The following is a 19,262-nucleotide window of genomic DNA, read 5'->3' as shown; positions in this document are numbered from 1 at the left end:
TCTTCTGAGGAACATACTTGTTTTCTGATATTTTTCCTCCACAACTTATCTACCTGACATTAAAAATGTCTTAAAAAGGAAGACATTCTGATACTGATGACAGCTGACACTTCCATGCATTAACAGTTATTTTGGTCTTCAAACCAGTGGCACAGCCATAGCCCCATTGTAATAGGAAAAACCCTGAGGATGCATTATATTTTGTCTTTTCAAAAAGGTATTTTTAAAGTTATGTGTGACAGTGTTTTACTCCAAGAGCAAAATGGGCAGGTGAAAACAGTGTTGAATCCAGCCTCATGGGCAAAGTCCTGATCAAATGTCTTACCTTTTCCCTCCCTTCTCATACAGACCAGAGCCCCAGTACTTTGGAACACCCAGATACTTCATGGTGTGAGACTTCATCCAGTTCTGAACTATGGAACAAAAGAGAAACGTCATCAGCCATGGACAGTTATATGTTGCCATGTACCTCCTGGCTGAAGTGTTGTGAAAGCATGTGGATTCATTTATGAAACACATACCATGTAAATGAAAGGCAGTATGGCAAGTCAAGTTAACATTTCCTACAAATTATTCTGAACACACTACAGGCTGCTCTTGATAAAAGTTGCTGGTGAAAGTGGAGGTGGGTGATGGTGGCTATGCTCAAAGTAATAAGAGTATAATTCCGTGGGGGGGAGCCGGGGAACGCGGCCGCGAGCTAATCTGCTGGTGGGACAAATATTTACCAACAACGTGAGATTCCACCATGAATAAAATATGAGCCTTTGGTTCCTTAGTAATATAACAGTTAATTGTCAGGGGAGATTGACATTTGGATTGTTATTATATAAAATGCAAAGCTGTGGCCTTAGGGCGCACAACGCAGACACCAAAAGCCTGCTGTTGGGGGGAGTCTTCCTCTGCAAGGCCCCTTCGTGGCCGAGTTACGAGTTAGTCGTTTTTAATTAAGAAAGTTGAGTGTCTTTTATTTGTTTGCCCCGATGGTAAAGAGACTACGCTGTGTTTATGTTATAATCATGTGAGTTTGGCTTGGTGGCATTCTTCTAGGTGTCTGTGTGTGTGTTAATATCATGGGGAATGGTTTGGTGGCATACTTAGCTCAGGCTTGGCAGCTCTCATGTAAAATTTCAGTTCAGAGAACAGTGGTCCGTTGTCACTGGGCTCCTGTGGGCAAAACAGTAAGTACAGTTAATAACCTCTTCAACTCCACTGCTCTCATTGGAGGCTTTATCATTACTGCATGGCCGAGGTTTGTTCAAACCGACAGAACTTTATTTAAAATTCTAGAGGTATTCCAAGGTTTCCAAAGATCCCAAATATGTCCTGCTGAATTACAGGGAAGTGTGTATACAATGATGCACAAGACATGTGAATATTTTCTATTTGATGTGATCCTGGAGCCATAAAACAATGGCATCTTGGCTTTAAATATTTCACTCAGTCTATGTTTAATGGAGCTTCAATGAAGCACAGCAACTAGTAGATACACATTATGTATCTAATACAATCATACAACATAGAATAAAATCTTTTTTTCCTACTTTGAGGCTACTAAATGGGGAAATTTAGGGAAAACTGGAGTTCAGGCAGTTAAACCCTATATGAGAATACAAGGCAGTAACAAAGTTGCCCCATGAAGGCATTTCAGACTTCACTATGCTGGGAATCTACTGATGTAAACTGTCTACATGAATGGGGGCTCTTGTTAAAAGTGAAAACTCTTGTGGTTAATTCTCCTTTTTTCCCCCTGTATCTTAAGGCTGTTTCCAACGTCGTGTTCACTCTGACTGAGTTTTGGCTGACTTCATACTAAACCAGCCAGCCAGACTGGTCCAACCAAATCAAGCATGGCGGGAAAAAAACGTTGTCAGGCTACACCTTGTCAGGAGCCCTGAACCTGATCACACCACAGGACAATCTGACTAAGGGCCCACTCACATTGGCAAGTTTGGTCTGCACCTAAGCACATTTGCCCCTAAAATCCAGATTATTTGACCAGTGTGATCGCTCCGTTCCATGCTTGAATACAGTTTACTTCCCCCGCTCTGGCACGATTGGAGGGGGTGTGCTTCAGCACGGTACAGGCGCATACACAAGCACATGCACGGTCACACACGCAGCGCGCGCAAGTAAATCATGCAACTTTCCTCCTGCCTCTGCAAAATTGTTTAATGTGAGCAGCGCGACTACCGGCAAATGGTCGGGTCGCGCAATCAATAATCAACCATGTTGTCTGTGTCACTGTCTGTTGTGCTGCTGCAACTGAGTATAAACAAAAGTCGGTTTATAATTAAAGTACAGCAGTCTGTGTGCGCAGAGATCCAGCAGACCTGGTGCCGGCTGGGACCGCACCGGCACTGGCCAGCATAGGCCGCGGCACCATGCGGCCACCCGGCCAGTTCTGGTCTGACGGATCTGACAGGTGCCGCTCCGCCTGTCAGTTGGATCTTTCTGAAGAAGGAGGAAGTTACCTCTGAAACTGTCAAGGTAAATAAACATCCCATGTCTGATTAAAAGGAACAAAAACGTCTTTTAGTTAAAAGGAAGACATGATGAATGTATCTGAACTATATTGATTTATGATGATGTCGGAACATGCCTGTTGTCGTATTTCAACATGATGACGTGCATACCGGGGGCGATCGCGCTTGGGAGCGTTTGGGCTTTAGGTAATGTGAGTGCAGGCCAGCTGAGGTCTGGGGAGGGGGGATTTTGGCTTTAGCACGATACGGGACCAAACTTACCAATGTAAGTGGGCCCTAACTACTGGGTCAAAGGCTAGTTTAGATTATGTGGTGGTGTCAATGGGCTGAGGACTGCTAACTATCACCACCTGGGCCAACACCATGTTTTTGACCATGTTTGATTTTGTCAGGCTAAGTCGGGTTGGGCCCATGAAAACCAGAAATGACACTTACAATAAGTATATGGGATGTAATCAGAGCTTTGACGTCAACCATTGATTTTTTTTCTTTCTCCTAAAACAGGCCACACATTGTGTTCCTTACAGGAAAAAATTATCACAATGCCCACTCTCAAATGAGCTTGATCTGTGAAACAAGTGGTGTTTAAGTCAAAAATGAAAATGACAATGGCTGCCTGTTTTGTTGATTCAATTGCTTGAGTTTTTATAGGTGTTTCTTCATGTTTTGTGTAGCAGAGTGGTTCCACAAGACAGTCAGTGCATCACTGGTGGTTTCAGAGAGTTACCAGGTTCTGTAAATGCACTGTGAAAGCAATACAGAAATATGTTGAAATTAACAAGAAAATGTACTTTGAATACTTAAATATTTTTAAAAGCATGTTCTCCGGTGCTTTAACTCAAGTAAAATTTGACTGAGCAATTTTCACTTGTAGTGGAGGAAGTGGTGCCCACTCACATAGACAGTTTGTATCAACATGACTGAAGACTCCACAATGTCCGATGGAGAGATAAATCTCAAAACTGCAGTGTGGCTGAATCAATCAAGTATGTAATAACAAGATACACTACAGTTCAAAATGAATCACGGAATTTTTTTATGGTTTTGTTTCTGCAAAAAGCTGTCTCTTTTAGACCATTTTTAATCTGAACCCGTACTTTAGAAATGACAGTGTACTACACATTGTAACAATTAACAGACTTTTTTTGCTTTAATAAACAGCATAACTTGTTTCATTTGCAGTTAATATGATAGGAGTGGTTTCTCTAGTAGCAAATGAACACACTGGAATGATGCTAAGAATTACTTTTGAGGCTTACCACTTTGATGACATATGGAGCACCAGGCCCTACAGCTTTTGCAGAATTTTCATCAGCTGTAAAATGAGAAGATGACAAGCACTAGATATGTTTTGTAAAGAACAGTTAATGGGATAAAGATTGACAGTGCAGGTTATATCTTGCACTGTGCAATCTTTAAGAAATGTACCTCACGTCCTGCATTCATACTGTTACTATTCACACTAATGCTACTGTGACTGTCAATGTCCAGTCTCACAAAGTAGCCTTATCGCATAGCTAGTGGTTCACACAATGCAGTTTTGTTTTAGAAAACTGTTAAAATTGTGACTGATGACACATGTATGGATAGTATGTGGACAGTATATTTGACTTTTTAACTGAATCACAAAGCACATGTGAGGTGCTCACCTGAATATATGAGCCCAAAGCCTCCCTGACCGATGGGAGCTCCCAGCTTCCAGGCCCTTTTCCCGGTGTCAGTCAGCACTTCTCCTGGGGGGAACTCCTCTGCCAGCTTCCTCTTAGCCGGACCTCGGCCTTTCCCCTGTCCCTTGGCTTTCGGAGGCATCTGAAACGTACACCCCTCTTGCTATTACGGAACCTCGTGTCTATCGCATCTCGGATACAAGTTTGCAAAGTGTAATGGAGCTATGCAAGGTACCCACACCAAAACTAATCACATGACAGCGTTATGTCGTGCTATTATGACACGCGAGCTACCGTGGATTTACCTCCGTTTCTGCTGCGTTGTTGGGGCTGACTCTTGCTAACTTTGGCTAGTTCCACTGATCATGTATCGTTAACATAAGTGACAGCAGACAGAAAGTTCATGTCAACGCCATTTACGAGCATATCTCACCCTAAGACTCACTAAAAGGCATCCTGCAACAGACAAAACGTAAACGTAACAAAGAGATTGCTACCAAAGGCTAAGAAGCCACAGCGCTACGGCAAAGTAGCTAGCTATCAAGCTAGCACATCTGTGTAGGCTAAGTTCAGTTAGCATCGCTAGCTGACGTTAGCTGCAAGCATTTAAACTAAGATGACACGAATTACTGCTCTTTCCCGCCGCTGTCACTTTGACTTAGGCGTTTCCATCAACGAGCCGGGACATATACTATACATATAAAGACAAAACAAACCTTCTCTTCGTTGCGTGAATGTAAACTATTACCAAACTTCCCGCAAAACTAACAGACAGGAAGTGGCGTCATGGCTATTTGCTATTCTTATTGGTCAAGTACGCCTGCGTAACGTACGACGGATCTTCAGCAAAAGGCGAACACGGATTTAAATTAAAATGTAAAAATGAACGTAACTTCATTTTCATTCAAGTCTTTAAAGTCTTTAAATTTCTACGTTGTATTTTTCTATACTGATTTTGTGCTTGTTCTGTGTTTATTATGAATAGAATCTATTTTCCCCATTTTTTTTTTAAGAATTTTTATTTATTTTATTTATTTATTTTAAATTTTATTCCCTTTTCTTTTCTCCTTCTTTTCCTTTTCCTTTTTTGACACATATATCCCCAGTGTGCATGCCATCTAAATTTAACGTATTGGTGCCTTTGATATGGTCTGCACTTGTCTCATTAAAAAAAAAGAAAGAAAGAAAGAGAGAAACCTATAGCATAGTTGCATGTCTGCCAGCTGCAAATGTATGGCCACATAATGTAATAATGTAATGAAGCTCAAACAACTGAAGAATCAACTTGACAAATATCTAGCAACAATAAAGCCCAGCACTTACTCAGTTTACAGTTTGGCTGACACTGAAAGACCACATCCTTGATAATCAGTAAAGAATATTGTCCATAGCTGAATAGCTGAATATATATACTTCACTTCAGCTGACAACCTGACAGGAAAAAAAAAAAGCTTGAGACACAATACTCAGCAAGTGGCAACGATAAAAGGGAAAAATCCAGCTGAAATGGTATGACTGATTATCAGAGATGTTTAACTGCTGAGGGCTGAATGCTGTGTTTGCTGCCGACCGTTCGTTGCGCACTGTCACTTCATTCCAGTCATTGCTGTCCCTGGTGCTGACACACATCTCCATCAGCTGATTTAACACTGCCAGCAAACCAGTTGCACATCAATTTTATCTGCCATTTGTTCTCTTGACGTTGCACTCAACAATATTGTCGTGTAAAAATGCACCTACGCATCACCCTGCGTCACAACGTTGACCCACAGCAATGAAAAGCATTGCACTGCTAAAAAACTGTGATCCAAACTTTCTCCAAACCAATGATGAGAGACAGTGTGAGCATGACATGTACAGTTTACTGTCTTAACTCTGCAGGGTTTCTGGTTATCCAGATTTCTCACTTTGCTACTTTTTGCTGCCAGTCACCAAGATGCAACGTTTCCCAGTGCAGCTTTAAAGCAAAATAGAACTTTAATAGAGTCCACATGGTGGTGAAACATCATCATTTGTTGCTCTGCACTCCCTTAGGTTGCTAATCCACAACACTGGATTTGTGTCTCTCCATTCACTTCCATAGCGTGAAAAAAAAAAAAAAAAAAAAAAAAACTACTCCCACAATAATACTTGAAGTGCATAAATGAATGTGAACAAAGCAGATTATTTATGTATTTATTTATTTATTGTGGAAATTAAACAGCATTAAACTTGTCTTGTTGTTTGCCTATTTGACATGGAGAGTAGATCCAGCAGGTAGCCTCTGCAGGAAACTTGCACATACTAACCTTGTGCTGTGAAGAAACAACCTAATAGTGCTTCCACAATAATTGTAATAACACAGAAAAAAATGGGTACCAGGACTTGTTTTTTTTTTTTTTTTTTTTTTTTAAGTTCATTTCACCTACTTTGTTGCCATTGTTTTATGGGCTAAAAGTGCTCTTTTGGGACCTGTTTTGCTGCACTGTGGAGGTGAATGGAAAGAGCCCAGGGAAGCACAGACAAGCTAATGTGGATTTTTCAAACAAATGTCAGGGCAGAAATGCTCATGCACATTCGTAATATTTATTAGTAAGCAGAAGTTCACTTTTTGGAGATTTTGCTTTGTGCACACATCTTTTGCTGTTGACATGTCCTGCATTCTTCAAGAGGTTTTGATAAATGTGATTGTGGGCTCAGGTTCTTTGCTAGGCATGCCAGCAGAGATGAATGAAAACAAAGCAAAATGAAGCAGTTTTCTTTAGAAAACACTTGGGGTACAGCCACCAAAGGGAAACAATGGCTGCATTGACCAAAATAAACAACAAAGACAAATTCCTTACTTGCTTGTATTAGACGTTGTACAGGTAGTTGTTGATGGGGCAGGCAGAGAAAGAGGACTTGAGGTTGGGACAAATTCTTTTTGTTTTATTTTTCTTTATGATATATTTTAAGTCTTGGAAAATCTACCCACCTTTTTTGGTGCTCTAAATTCCCCCCCCAAAAATTGTCAGACTCTCCATTATTACCAATTAGAAATACCATACATGATGCTCTATTGCTAACTTTTAATTCTAAAAAAAGAACATGTTTTCATCATGTTATGTGTTTCTTTGCTGTTATCAGACATAACTGAAGCTAAATGAAATTGCCCTGCAAGCACAAAAATACCCTTAAAGCCAGATCAAGCCCTCTTAAAAATAAAGAATATCTTTCTAGTCTGCCTAGAATGGGGCATATGTCCCATTTGTTCCTTAGTATTGGAGTAAATGCTGATCGTGAATAGGTAACTAAATGTGCATAACCTCTTTTGTTTTTTTTTTAATGTGTCATTTGATCCAAACATATTGAGTTTCACTTGTAACCCCGTGCACAGCTCATGAATAAGATATTGTTTCTTTTGTGTTTTGTCTTTCCAAATGCCACAGAGTGGAGAGAGCAAGCACTTTAGACCAAATAGAGTGGATGGTACAGCTATTTGTACATCACTTGTTGCAGACATTTCTTGCACAGCCAGAAAAGAGGATTACTTCAATAAGCGACGCCACGGCTCCTTGGAAGAGATAGGACGATGGCTGTTGACATGCCAAGTGTTTGCTGCTTGAGGCGAACTGACCCAATGCTTTGAAATCCCTGTGCAGTTGAAGGCTCCGTGGTGAAGACCTAAACAAGAGAGATGACCGGGTGTAGTGACAAAGAAAATGACGAGCAGCATGATGAAGATACAGAAAAGCCAAACAAGAACCAAAGGAAAAGTAAAAGTGAAAAACACGTGTCTTTTCCCCCCGATGAGCAGATAGTGTCGGGCTTCGCTGAGCACAAGAAAACTGACAGAAATGGTAAGCTGTTGTCAATCTCTTTGTCATTTTGATGTGTTCAGTATGATTACAAGAGTGATTTAATCAGCTGAACTGCTGGTGCAAGTTGGTGGCATTTTTATTAACCTTGTTAGACAATTCTCCATAGCATAACATACACCTATTTAACAATAAATGGCAATTTATTTGTTTTTTGAAAATTATTATTCTCCTTTACTTTCACTTCTGCAAAATGCACTGTATTTTTACTTGACTTCTTAACCTCTTCGACACTAAGGTCAGAAAATGAAAATAGACTACCAATAGAATAGAATAGAATAGAATGCCTTTATTGTCACTATACACATGTACAATAAGATTAAGAGCAGCTCCTTTTAGTGCAAACATGTAATAATAAAGAACAGAAAAATAAAAAAAGATAAATTACAAGAGGCACATTAAAAATTCAAACCAATAATACCATCACATTTTTTTAAGCCTTTCCTTTTTTTAACAGCCCTTCCCTATGTCATGTGCCTCCTCACTCAGTTCTTCCTTTAGAGATGACCAGCCTTTCCACAAAGTGAACAGTGTCTCATGAATATGTTTGAAAGTAAATGCATTTTAATGAGAAGCCACACCCTCTGCACTACCTCAATTTTTCCAGTCGATGTGAAAATGCAAATGCTTTAAAGAATAAATAAATAAATAAATAAATAAATAAAAGTAAAAACAACTACAAGTTAGTTATGGGTGCAGTATGTGAAATTGCCAAGGGTTGACTTATGACTGTTTCGACTCAACTGACAACAAATAAATATACAAACAAAAAAATGTAACATGGAATAAGTGCACAGTTTGATGCTTGAGTCTATATCGCTCTCATTTCCAGCCTAACTGACTGGTTAATTACATGCTTATTTCACGTTTTTTGTTTGTTGAGACTGACAAACTCACACTTTAGTTAACCTTCAGCAGGTTTGCGAAGTGCATCTTTAAATCTAAAAGTCCCGTGAGGAAAAACTACATGTTCTGAAGACCTCTGCACCCAGATTTGAGACTCCAGTGCAACATGTCACCATATATGGCAACTGTAGCTGTTCACTGGTGTACATGGTGCATATTCCTAATATTAATTGAATAAAAGGCTCTCTTACAGTACTTGTGGTCTTTGCCCTGTCAGTTGTCTTGTTGCTATGTCTTTCCTTAATTAGAACCCCCAAATACGTGTTACTTATTAATGTTAAAATGTTCCATGTTGCATCTTTGATGGGATGTTGAGATGGAGGGGGAACTGTTTCAGACTTACGGAGTGTGTTGTAGAACAGCTGTGTCACTTATAGTTGCTATTTAATTTCAACTCCTGGGGTTTCAAAGAAAAAAAAAATGAAGCATTTTCCTTACATCCCTACATGTAAAAACACAGTGGGTGCACTGTTTAATGTTACCATGGTGCTCAACAAGGAAAAAAATGTCAAGTGCATCCTCTGCACTTGATTCACTTGGCATTTAAAGGATCACATCAGCGATTTTCAACTTTTCCTGATGCATTTGTCATTGCATATGTACACTATTACACTTGTCAGTACTTTATACAACTCTTTGAAAGGCTCTGTTCATCCCGCCAAATCCTGCACCTGATGATGCAAGCACGGGATGAGTGGTAGCAACAAAGACTCATTTCAGTCCAAAAAACCTCTCATCATTCTCTTCACTCATTAAACTGTGAGACTCTGAAAACCAGGAGAGCTAAAGCTGTGGATTTAGTTGCGACTGCCCAGCCCCCAACTGCATCATCAGGTGTAGGATCTGAGGTGCTGAATAGAACCTACTATTGAGATTCGGAGAATACTGACAAGTGCAATGGTCTACATCAGGATGCCACACCTAAGATAAGTGCATAAAAGTTGAATGCTCCTTTAATTCCTTGGGTTACTTTGAGTATCTGCTTATTCTGGCCTGAGCTTGTGATCAAACTGAACTTTGAGAGACTGTCCAGGTCTTTGTTCATCTTTCTTTAATGGGCCTTGAGATATCACATGCCAGTCAGCTGTTGTAGGACACAGACAGATCGGAAGATTCTAGTCTCTCAGTCCTCAAAATCCTCTCTAGTCTTTCACATCTGGAAGATCCCATCCCATAAGGCTGTGGCTGATAAATTGAGATGCCTGATTGGTTGAGATATGGTGCAGACAGACATTCATCCAGTCATCTGTCCTTCCTCACTTCTCTTTGACTGCCGTCTTCCCTGTAGTCCACACACACACACACACACGCACGCACATGCACACACACACACACGCACGCACGCACGCACGCACGCACGCACGCACGCACGCACGCACGCACGCACGCACGCACGCACAAACACACACAAACACATACACACACACACACACACACACACACACACACACACACACACACACACAGCACAGAGCACAGTTTACCGTATGGCATTCCTGAGCCCCCTAAGCACTTTTGAATGGTTGCTGGTGGCTCACTGGGATGCAGAGACATTAAAGCAGTAATGAGTGTATTCTTCTATTTTAGTTGACAGCTGCCTCACCTTGACAGAGGTAATGATGGCTTACCAGCAGAGCTGCAACAAACACCAGGTCCAGCCCAACACACACATCCTGGAACAGCTCCAGGTCAGTCCACTACTTTGAATCAGTGTTTTTAATGCTATTAATGGTTGTGGTAATAAAGTGGTAAATTTGTGAGTGAGGTTGTGCATCAACCAGTGTGTCAGTACTTAGGTCTTGTCCTTTGGACTTTCTGATGCTGACATTTCTGTAGATGGAACTCTTGTTCATTTCTATTTTTGCCTGTTCAGCCATGGTTTCAAAAACTACCAAATTCTAAGGACCAACCAGACACAACTGCAGACACAAGTTTGCACATAGCTTTCATGAACTGCCTATATGATGAATCTGCAGAACTGGAATGGAGTACAACCGTCTTTCTGGTCTTTCCCATTCAAATCAACATAGCTGGGTGCAGCGCTGTAAGCAGACATGTGTCTGCTTACAGCGTAAATAGGAACTACAGGGGAGCCAGGAGCAGCTCAGCTCCCCTTAATATGAAATGAGCTCCCCTAAAAATGTGATTTGAGAAATTTTGGGGGGTCTCTAAAATATGAATTGACAACATGCAGTTGGTTCTTCTTCCATATAAAATTTGGAGGTTATCCCCTTTCTTAAATTTTGTGCTCTGGCACAACTAAACACATTCTTTATAACCCTTGATGTAACTATAGGAGCACTATAGAAATATTACAGGTGACAGTGTGAATGTGTGTTGCAGTTACTACAGGAATACCACAGAAATATCACAGATGGATTTATCACCTAAGTGGAGAGCCCGACCCTCTCAGACCCGCTGGAATAATTCAATAATCTGAGCCTGAACTGATCTGACTGGGTCTGTAAGAACGTTCAGATGTGAAAAATGTTTTACATGATTGATGATGTATTAAAATGAGGCTGGCGTGAGCAAGAATGTCTTCTTTTGTTCAAGGCCTTGTGCCTCTTGAATGCCATTTTATTTATTTTGCGTGGAAAGTAAGAATTCCATTGTACAGTATAACTGTCTCTCTCGCTCTCTCCTTAAAAAACCAACCCACATGGAAATGTAAGGTGTTTATTTGCATATTGAGCAGGAGCGTGAGATCCAATCACAAGTGGGCAGGTGAGACTCATGTGGACACACATTCTAATGTCAGGTGTGAACGGATAGACTGAGAGCTGTCCACTTGTCATCACATTATGCAGGACAGATGTAAAATCAGGTGGGAACAGCCTCGAAATGAACAAGGCATTCTTCGTCCATCCACTGTGTTTCAATGCAAGTGATAGGAAGTGAATAAAAACAGGGCCTCAGAAAAAGTCCACCTCCTAATGGCATGCCACGTCACGCTGCGTGGCTTGTGGTCAGTTAGGACATTCCAATAGAAAACAGAGCAATCAAACTGATTTTGCCTCTGACACTTGCTCACGTCATATTCAGTAATACAAGTAATATTTTTGTTCCCTGAGGTGCATTAGTCCCACAGAAAGACAATATACACTATATTACCAAAAGTATTCGCTCACCTGCCTTTACTCATACTATGAACTGAAGTGCCATCCCATTCCTAACCCATAGAGTTCAATATGATGTCGGTCCACCTTTTGCAGCTATTACAGCTTCAACTCTTCTGGGAAGACTGTCCACAAGGTTGAGGAGAGTGTTTATAGGAATTTTTGACCATTCTTCCAAAAGCGCATTGGTGAGGTCACACACTGATGTTGGTCGAGAAGGCCTGGCTCTCAGTCTCCGCTCTAATTCATCCCAAAGGTGTTCTATCGGGTTCAGGTCAGGACTCTGTGCAGGCCAGTCAAGTTCATCCACACCAGACTCTGTCATCCATGTCTTTATGGACCTTGCTTTGTGCACTGGTGCACAGTCATGTTGGAAGAGGAAGGGGCCCGCTCCAAACTGTTCCCACAAGGTTGGGAGCATGGAATTGTCCAAAATGTTTTGGTATCCTGAAGCATTCAAAGTTCCTTTCACTGGAACTAAGGGGCCAAGCCCAGCTCCTGAAAAACAACCCCACACCATAATTCCTCCTCCACCAAATTTCACAGTCGGCACAATGCAGTCTGAAATGTACCGTTCTCCTGGCAACCTCCAAACCCAGACTCGTCCATCAGATTGCCAGATGGAAAAGCGTGATTCATCACTCCAGAGAACGCGTCTCCACTGCTCTAGAGGCCAGTGGCGGCGTGCTTTACACCATTGCATCCGACGCTTTGCATTGCACTTGGTGATGTGTGGCTTGGCTGCAGCTGCTCGGCCATGGAAACCCATTCCATGAAGCTCTCTGCGTACTGTACTTGGGCTAATCTGAAGGTCACATGAAGTTTGTAGCTCTGTAGCAATTGACTGTGCAGAAAGTCGGCGACCTCTTTGCACTATGCGCTTCAGCATCCGCTGACCCCTCTCCGTCACTTTACGTGGCCTACCACTTCGTGGCTGAGTTGCTGTTGTTCCCAAACGCTTCCATTTTGTTATAATAGAGCTGACAGTTGACTGTGGAATATTTAGGAGCGAGGAAATTTCACGACTGGATTTGTTGCACAGCTGGCATCCTATGACAGTTCCACGCTGGAATTCACTGAGCTCCTGAGAGCGGCCCATTCTTTCACAAATGTCTTGGTTCACAGTCTGCATGCCTGAGTGCTTGATTTTATACACCTGTGGCCAGGCCAAGTGATTAGGACACCTGATTCTGATCATTTGAATGGGTGAGCGAATACTTTTGGTAATATAGTGTATTTCACTCGTAGAGGATTGTATCCAAGCACTACTCTGCTTGAGATTCCGCTGTTTGAATGGGGCAGCATCACTGTAAAATTCGTGTATCATTCGTTCTTTCTATTTTCAATTGCCAATCAAAAATTAAAAAATGAAAAAGTGACTGGTTATTTTGTTATTTGTTTTTTAATCTAACACCAAAATCCAAAATATGCCTGGTTTTTCATAGTTCAATTTTAGGCTCGGATCAAAAATACCAAATTGAAAAACGGGAATCAGGACTGAATTTGATTTTATTATTTAATTGGTCCGGTTTACGTGACCCAGAAGTTTGGTAATGAGCGGTAGCTCACAGCAGATCACAGCAGCCAGGTGCATTATTACGTGTTGTTTCGAGGACCAATGAGTGTAACTCTAAAAGAAGAGGACATGACAACCGAAAAAATCAGCTGAGCTTCTTAACAATGATGGGTAGTAGCTCCGGAGACCTTCTTAACCGATCTGGGAAACCCGGCCCTTTTCTGTGAAATTGCACAGTGGCGGTTCTGTGCCCGCCTGATGCCGTCCGGTGCCACGGCCAGCCCGCCTGATGCTGTGGCCGACTGGCGCCGCGGTAGGAGTAGTGACATAGAAGGACGCAAGCCAGTAATTTCGCCGAGGGCGGCAACATAGGCAGAACCGCCACTGTGCAATTTCACAGAAAAGGGCCGGGTTTCCCAGATCGGTTAAGAAGGTCTCCGGAGCTACTACCCATCATTGTTAAGAAGCTCAGCTGATTTTTTCGGTTGTCATGTCCTCTTCTTTTAGAGTCACACGCTTTGGTCCTCGAAACAACACGTAATAACTATCCATGGTGGCGGTGATCAGGGTGGCGGGACTGAATGCTCCTGGCTGCTGTGATCTGCTGTGAGCTACCGCTCATTACCAAACTTCTGGGTCACGTAAACCGGACCAATTAAATAATAAAATCAAATTCAGTCCTGATTCCCGTTTTTCCATTTCGTATTTTTGATCCGAGCTTAAAACTGAAGTATGAAAAACCAGGCATATTTTGGATTTTGGTGTTAGATTAAAAAACAAATAACAAAATAACCAGTCACTTTTTCATTTTTTAATTTTTGATTGGCAATTGAAAATAGAAAGAACGAATGATACACAGATTCTGTAACCGCCTTTTTTCCATCTTATTTTTACAACCACATTTTTTAGATCTTGCACAGTTACCACTTCTAAACAGGGACTGGACACCACACTTTTGAAAGTTAAAACAGCTGAACTTTATCAGAAATAAGCTGATGTCCTGTTGTTTTTCCTCTCCAATTCAGTGCCGTCATTATCACCTAACCCATGCCTGTAGTCCCACAAAGGGGCATGCTGTGACCTCCAGTAATGCTTTGGTTGGAGAGTGGCCAGAAAACCAAAATAAACTTACAAGATCAACTGGCTAATGATTTTTTTTTCTCCTTAAAAGACTCTATTATCAAGTAACTTATATTAAGTTTGATTCCACCAAATATGACTTACACCCCGGATGTACACAAGAAAGGGTCAAATCAAGAAAGGGTCAAAAACTGACTTTATGTGGGTGCACCCTCCATGACAAACCTGGTGGGTTATTGGTTTTAGCAACATGTGAGGTGTGTGCTTGTAACAACAGAAAAAAAGGAAAAAATCAAGGGGTAAATTTCGAAGTTTTAAAAAAGGCTTTAATGCAAAAAGTTTTGGTAGATCCTCAGGGCAGGAATGTGGACTCCTGTGGAGACGGAAAATGTTCTAACAAAGTGAAATATTGCTTTAAAACAAGTGCACAGAGCCCTGTTCAACACCATGCAGGATCAGCAACTCTGCTCAAAAATAAACGGAAACAATGATACAAAATAATTGATAAAATGGATATTACAGCACTCTAAAAAGGATCGATCTCAAGCCTATAATTGGCTGCAAGACCAAAAGAAATGAGATTCTCGATTTCTACACACCCACACCGACACGTGCCACCACTTTAAAAATATTTAAACAGGATAATGTATTGAATCATAGTGGATTAATCCCCTATCTTGTGGACAAAGACTATCAATTTACATCACTTCACTGTCAAAGCATGGCTGACAGCAAACTCAAAAAAGGATTTATGACGAACAGAGACGTTTTTTTATGCAACGCTGAGATCTGACAGACACACATTAGATGCCTCGCGTTGCAGCGCATACACATAACCGTGCACACACGCCTTCACGCAGTGGGTAAGTATGCACACATATTAAAATTCCTCGGATAATTTGAATCATTTCACTCAATCAGCCTCAATCAGGCTTATTGCTGCAAAATGCTAACAGCATCTCCACTCCAAACAAGAGGGTAAGAGCAGGTTAACTGCTACGTGGGACTGGAGTTAGTAGGATTGCAAATAATAGCACAGCTGTAAACAACACACACACACACACACACACACACACACACACACACACACACACACACACACACACGTATGGAGAGACAACAGCATACAACACGACATGTAGGTTATGAGCACACACACACACACACACACACACATTCACCATGTTAAAGCGTGCTCACATGAATACATTCCTCTTTTTCTCCGTCACACACACTCTTCCTCCCCAATAAAATAAACTCACTTATTCTCTCTCGCCATTACCCAGGCACACACATGCAGTTGAAACACATACTCTGCCATTTATAATTCATTTTATGTACTTACTTACTTTACTTGGACCAGCCATGTTAAAGAACATCGCTTTCTACCCCCCTGCATAAATTTCACTTGAGATCAAGGGGAATTATTTGTGGAAAATTAGAGACTTAGCAGTGCTTACATTAAGCATACAGCCGCTGTATTATCTCCGAGGTGCTAATGAACCCAGTTGCATTCGAAACGAATGTAGGTGGTCCTCCTGAAAGAGTAAAATATGTATGGTTAAGCAGTAGCTAAGAGGGGCAATATTTAGACCAAAAGGGCTGCATGCGAATGAATCCGTAATAAGACTATGCAAAACTCCACGCCTAAAGAGCAAATTTATTAAATTAGGTCTGTGCAGGCGAGGGGTGATTCCCCCGAGGACGACTGTTGAAGACTATTTAAAGCTTTTCTTTTTTTTTTATTGCACCCGTGGGCCCCTTTTTGCGCTTCTTTGAAATGTTTTAAGTGGATAAAACAGTATTGCTTTTGGTGACATCTTCATAGGAGTGGTAAACAATAATAGGATGGAGCCAGCAGGGTCTAAGGCCGCCCTGCTTAAACTCCCTAATTTCACTGTAAACATCTCAAATCTGCAACAACCAGCTTTGTTTGCTCCCTGTTTCAAGCTGTGATTATACAGATAATTGAGATGATCAAGCTTGACCTCTATTGTACTGCTACTGCACAAGGGAAGAGGTTGACTACAATAATTCACATTCAAAGTGATACAAGGATATGGAACATATTTGGCCTTTTTGTTTCATATTTTGAATACTTCAGTATAACCATTTTTTCCTGTGCACTCAAATATTTAACATTTTTCCACTGAGTTTGTATGGGGCAGTGGGGTAAAATGAGACATTTTACATTTTGTGCTACTATGGCAAAACAAATGTGTGTTTATTTTAAATAACAACTGTTATCTATAGTCAAGGTTATTAGGAATACATGAAAAATTAAGACATTTTTGTACATAATACAGTTTTATAAAATAATCTGTTCTGACTTTTGTCTCAACTTGCCCAAGTGTTAATAGCAAACTTTACCCCCCACTAAAAGGAGGAGGAACTTCAAAAATTAGATACTCAGATTAGCTACCATCTATAAAACACACACACACACACACACACACTGAAATGTAATATGGTCCCAAGATTTAATATAAATCTGATCAACATTCAATCACATGCAGATCTGTGGAAAGATCCATACATGCTCTCATATTCACAGTTTGGTCGAAACATCAGCTCATAGAGACACTCAAGTCCAGATTTTTTCAAAGTTTACAGCTTTATTGTGGACCTTATAAATCCTTAAAGTAATATTATTAAGCATAAGCATATGTGTTTCCACTTAGAAAACATAACATGACATATTGATTGAAATATGACACTTTGATTGAATACCCAGGGACAGTCAAAAAAACGTTTTTTTTTTTTTTTTTTTTTTTTTTTTTTTAATTTAAATCTGATCATCTTAAACATGTTTTTCATGAGCTCTTGTTCATCACAAAATCAGGCAAATTGATGATCGTTCCTGTGCAATCCCATGATTATTTGTGTGTTTACACTGACTAGATAAGTGGCTCATCTCACCAATCCACTGAGTCTACCCCACTCTCCCCTAATGGCAGCAGGGTTCAAGGCTTCTCTTGAGTTGACAGCAGGCTGAAGGGGAGTGTTGTTTTTAGGCTTCGCTTTTCCTCCCTAACCCCTCCAAACACAAAATGGATTCTAAATCAAGCAAGCTAAAACTACGAGTTTGTATTCTTTTCATGATGTTTGGTGAATAAGCTCGGAATTACTTGCATGTTGGCAAATCTTCTAATGAATAGCTAGTGGTTGTTTCCCTTGCAGATTATTCAGTTGAGTGGACTGAGGAGAAATCAATTACCACAACTTAACTTCCATTATTTATCCCGCAGCTAAAAAATGCCCCTAGCATGACAATTCGCTGCTCTTAAATTCATAGGGTCAGATCCAATTCCCAGAAATGTTAGTTTCCTGGGCTAAATCCCTCAAAGGAGGGGGGAGAAAAGAGAGAGAATCCCTCCAGAAATGAAAAGACAAGAGAAAATCTGTTTTTGCAGACCACCGCTGCTTTCTCAGCTCTTTTGATTAGCATTAATGTTGCACTGCGGAAGTCTACAGACGCCACTGTTACAGCTCCCTCCACACACACACACACACACACACACACACACACACACACACACACACACAAACACACACAGACAAAGCTATATCTTTCCCTGCCTGTGTAATTCTAAAGGGAACTTTTCCTTTTTTTTTTTTTTAAATTAAATGCATGCTGATTGTTATTGCGGCACCCCCCCTGTGTGGAATAGTCGGCAGCGAGGTAAATGTCACTAAGTAAGTGCCACACTATTTTCCTTGGTGGTTGTTAGCGGGTTTTGCATGCAAAATAAAAGCACTGAGAGGAGGAGGTGGAAGGAGGAGGACGGCGAGGAGGAGGAGGAGGAGGAGGCGCTGGAGTGTTTCTGCATGCGTCTGAATGCAGGGCTTATCAGGAAACAGCAGGGGGACCGGACATATGTCGCTCGTCTCATTACAGGCCGAGACGGCGATAAAGGGGTGGTTAGTGGTGCATTTGAAATGGCGTGGAGCAGCAGCCACGGTGATCACACAGGAAAAGGAGAAGCGGGGAGCGGGGCTGGGATGAGGATCACCGAGAGACCCGGCGCTAACGCACTCCAGTCTGTCATTCAGCCGCGCCACCGCCAAACCACAACACACTCTATTTAAGAGACAGTGACTCTGGAGCACCCGTACACTTGCATTGTAGTTTTACATGATTTTGCTTTTAATGCTATTTGGGAAACAGCATGCATAACTGAAAAAAAAAGGATAAAATGTCATGTACGTGTAAAAGAGTCTATTTCACATCCTCCTCCTCTAATTGAATTCGAAGCGTTTGCAGTTAAACCGAACGGCATGTGCGACGCACTATTGGTGGTGCACTATTAGGGTGAATTGAATTTGCATGGTCGGGCGGCCGCAAAAGTAATATCGGTGCTTTTGTAAGTAGGATAATATTACAGAACTCTCAGGCCCAGAGTCACTAAAGGTTTGCACAGCGAGGGGAGAGCAGGGAAACGTCCATATCAGAGAGCCGTGCTGCTCACTAACCATGCATAATGCGTGGCGAGCTGCCTAATAGTGCTGGTCCAAAAAAATAAAACCACTCTGTGGCTGGCATGGTCATGCATATGTGGTCTAATTATATGCAAATCAGATGCTCACATAATGTTTATTTGTAGGTGAGGCCATGCAGATCAAGATTTTGCTTCATAACTCCCAACATGTAA

General features: G+C 41.3%; 2 protein-coding genes across 5 annotated transcripts in view; one reads left to right on the top strand and one right to left on the bottom strand.

Annotated features, from left to right (window-relative positions):
• vrk1 (VRK serine/threonine kinase 1) overlaps positions 1-18,647 on the bottom strand; it is a 35,059-nt gene extending 16,412 nt beyond the window's left edge. Inside the window, exons 1-6 of one of the 4 annotated variants that reach the window (XM_030045094.1) lie at positions 9,998-10,008; positions 4,870-4,874; positions 4,136-4,295; positions 3,746-3,801; positions 1,098-1,167; positions 326-413 (exon numbers count right to left, since the gene is read on the bottom strand). In XM_030045094.1, the coding sequence (XP_029900954.1) occupies positions 326-413; positions 1,098-1,167; positions 3,746-3,801; positions 4,136-4,295 (374 nt within the window). In that variant the 5' untranslated portion in view covers positions 4,870-4,874; positions 9,998-10,008. Of the gene's footprint in view, positions 1-325; positions 414-1,097; positions 1,168-3,745; positions 3,802-4,135; positions 4,313-4,458; positions 4,494-4,869; positions 4,959-9,997; positions 10,009-18,642 lie in introns of those variants that run through there. The other 3 variants (XM_030045096.1, XM_030045092.1, XM_030045093.1) reach the window with 3 other exon arrangements.
• Positions 7,809-19,262, top strand: part of LOC115380774 (protein phosphatase 1 regulatory subunit 37) — a 35,015-nt gene continuing 23,561 nt past the window's right edge. The window contains exons 1-2 of the mRNA XM_030081981.1: positions 7,809-7,971; positions 10,483-10,583. Coding sequence (XP_029937841.1) covers positions 7,809-7,971; positions 10,483-10,583 — 264 coding nt within the window. The remainder of the gene's footprint in view (positions 7,972-10,482; positions 10,584-19,262) is intronic.

Source organism: Myripristis murdjan, chromosome 22 (genome assembly GCF_902150065.1).
Source record: "Myripristis murdjan chromosome 22, fMyrMur1.1, whole genome shotgun sequence".
Lineage (NCBI taxonomy): Eukaryota > Metazoa > Chordata > Actinopteri > Holocentriformes > Holocentridae > Myripristis > Myripristis murdjan.
The sequence above is the reverse complement of the archived record's forward strand: the minus strand, read 5'-3'. Positions and strand labels throughout refer to the sequence as shown.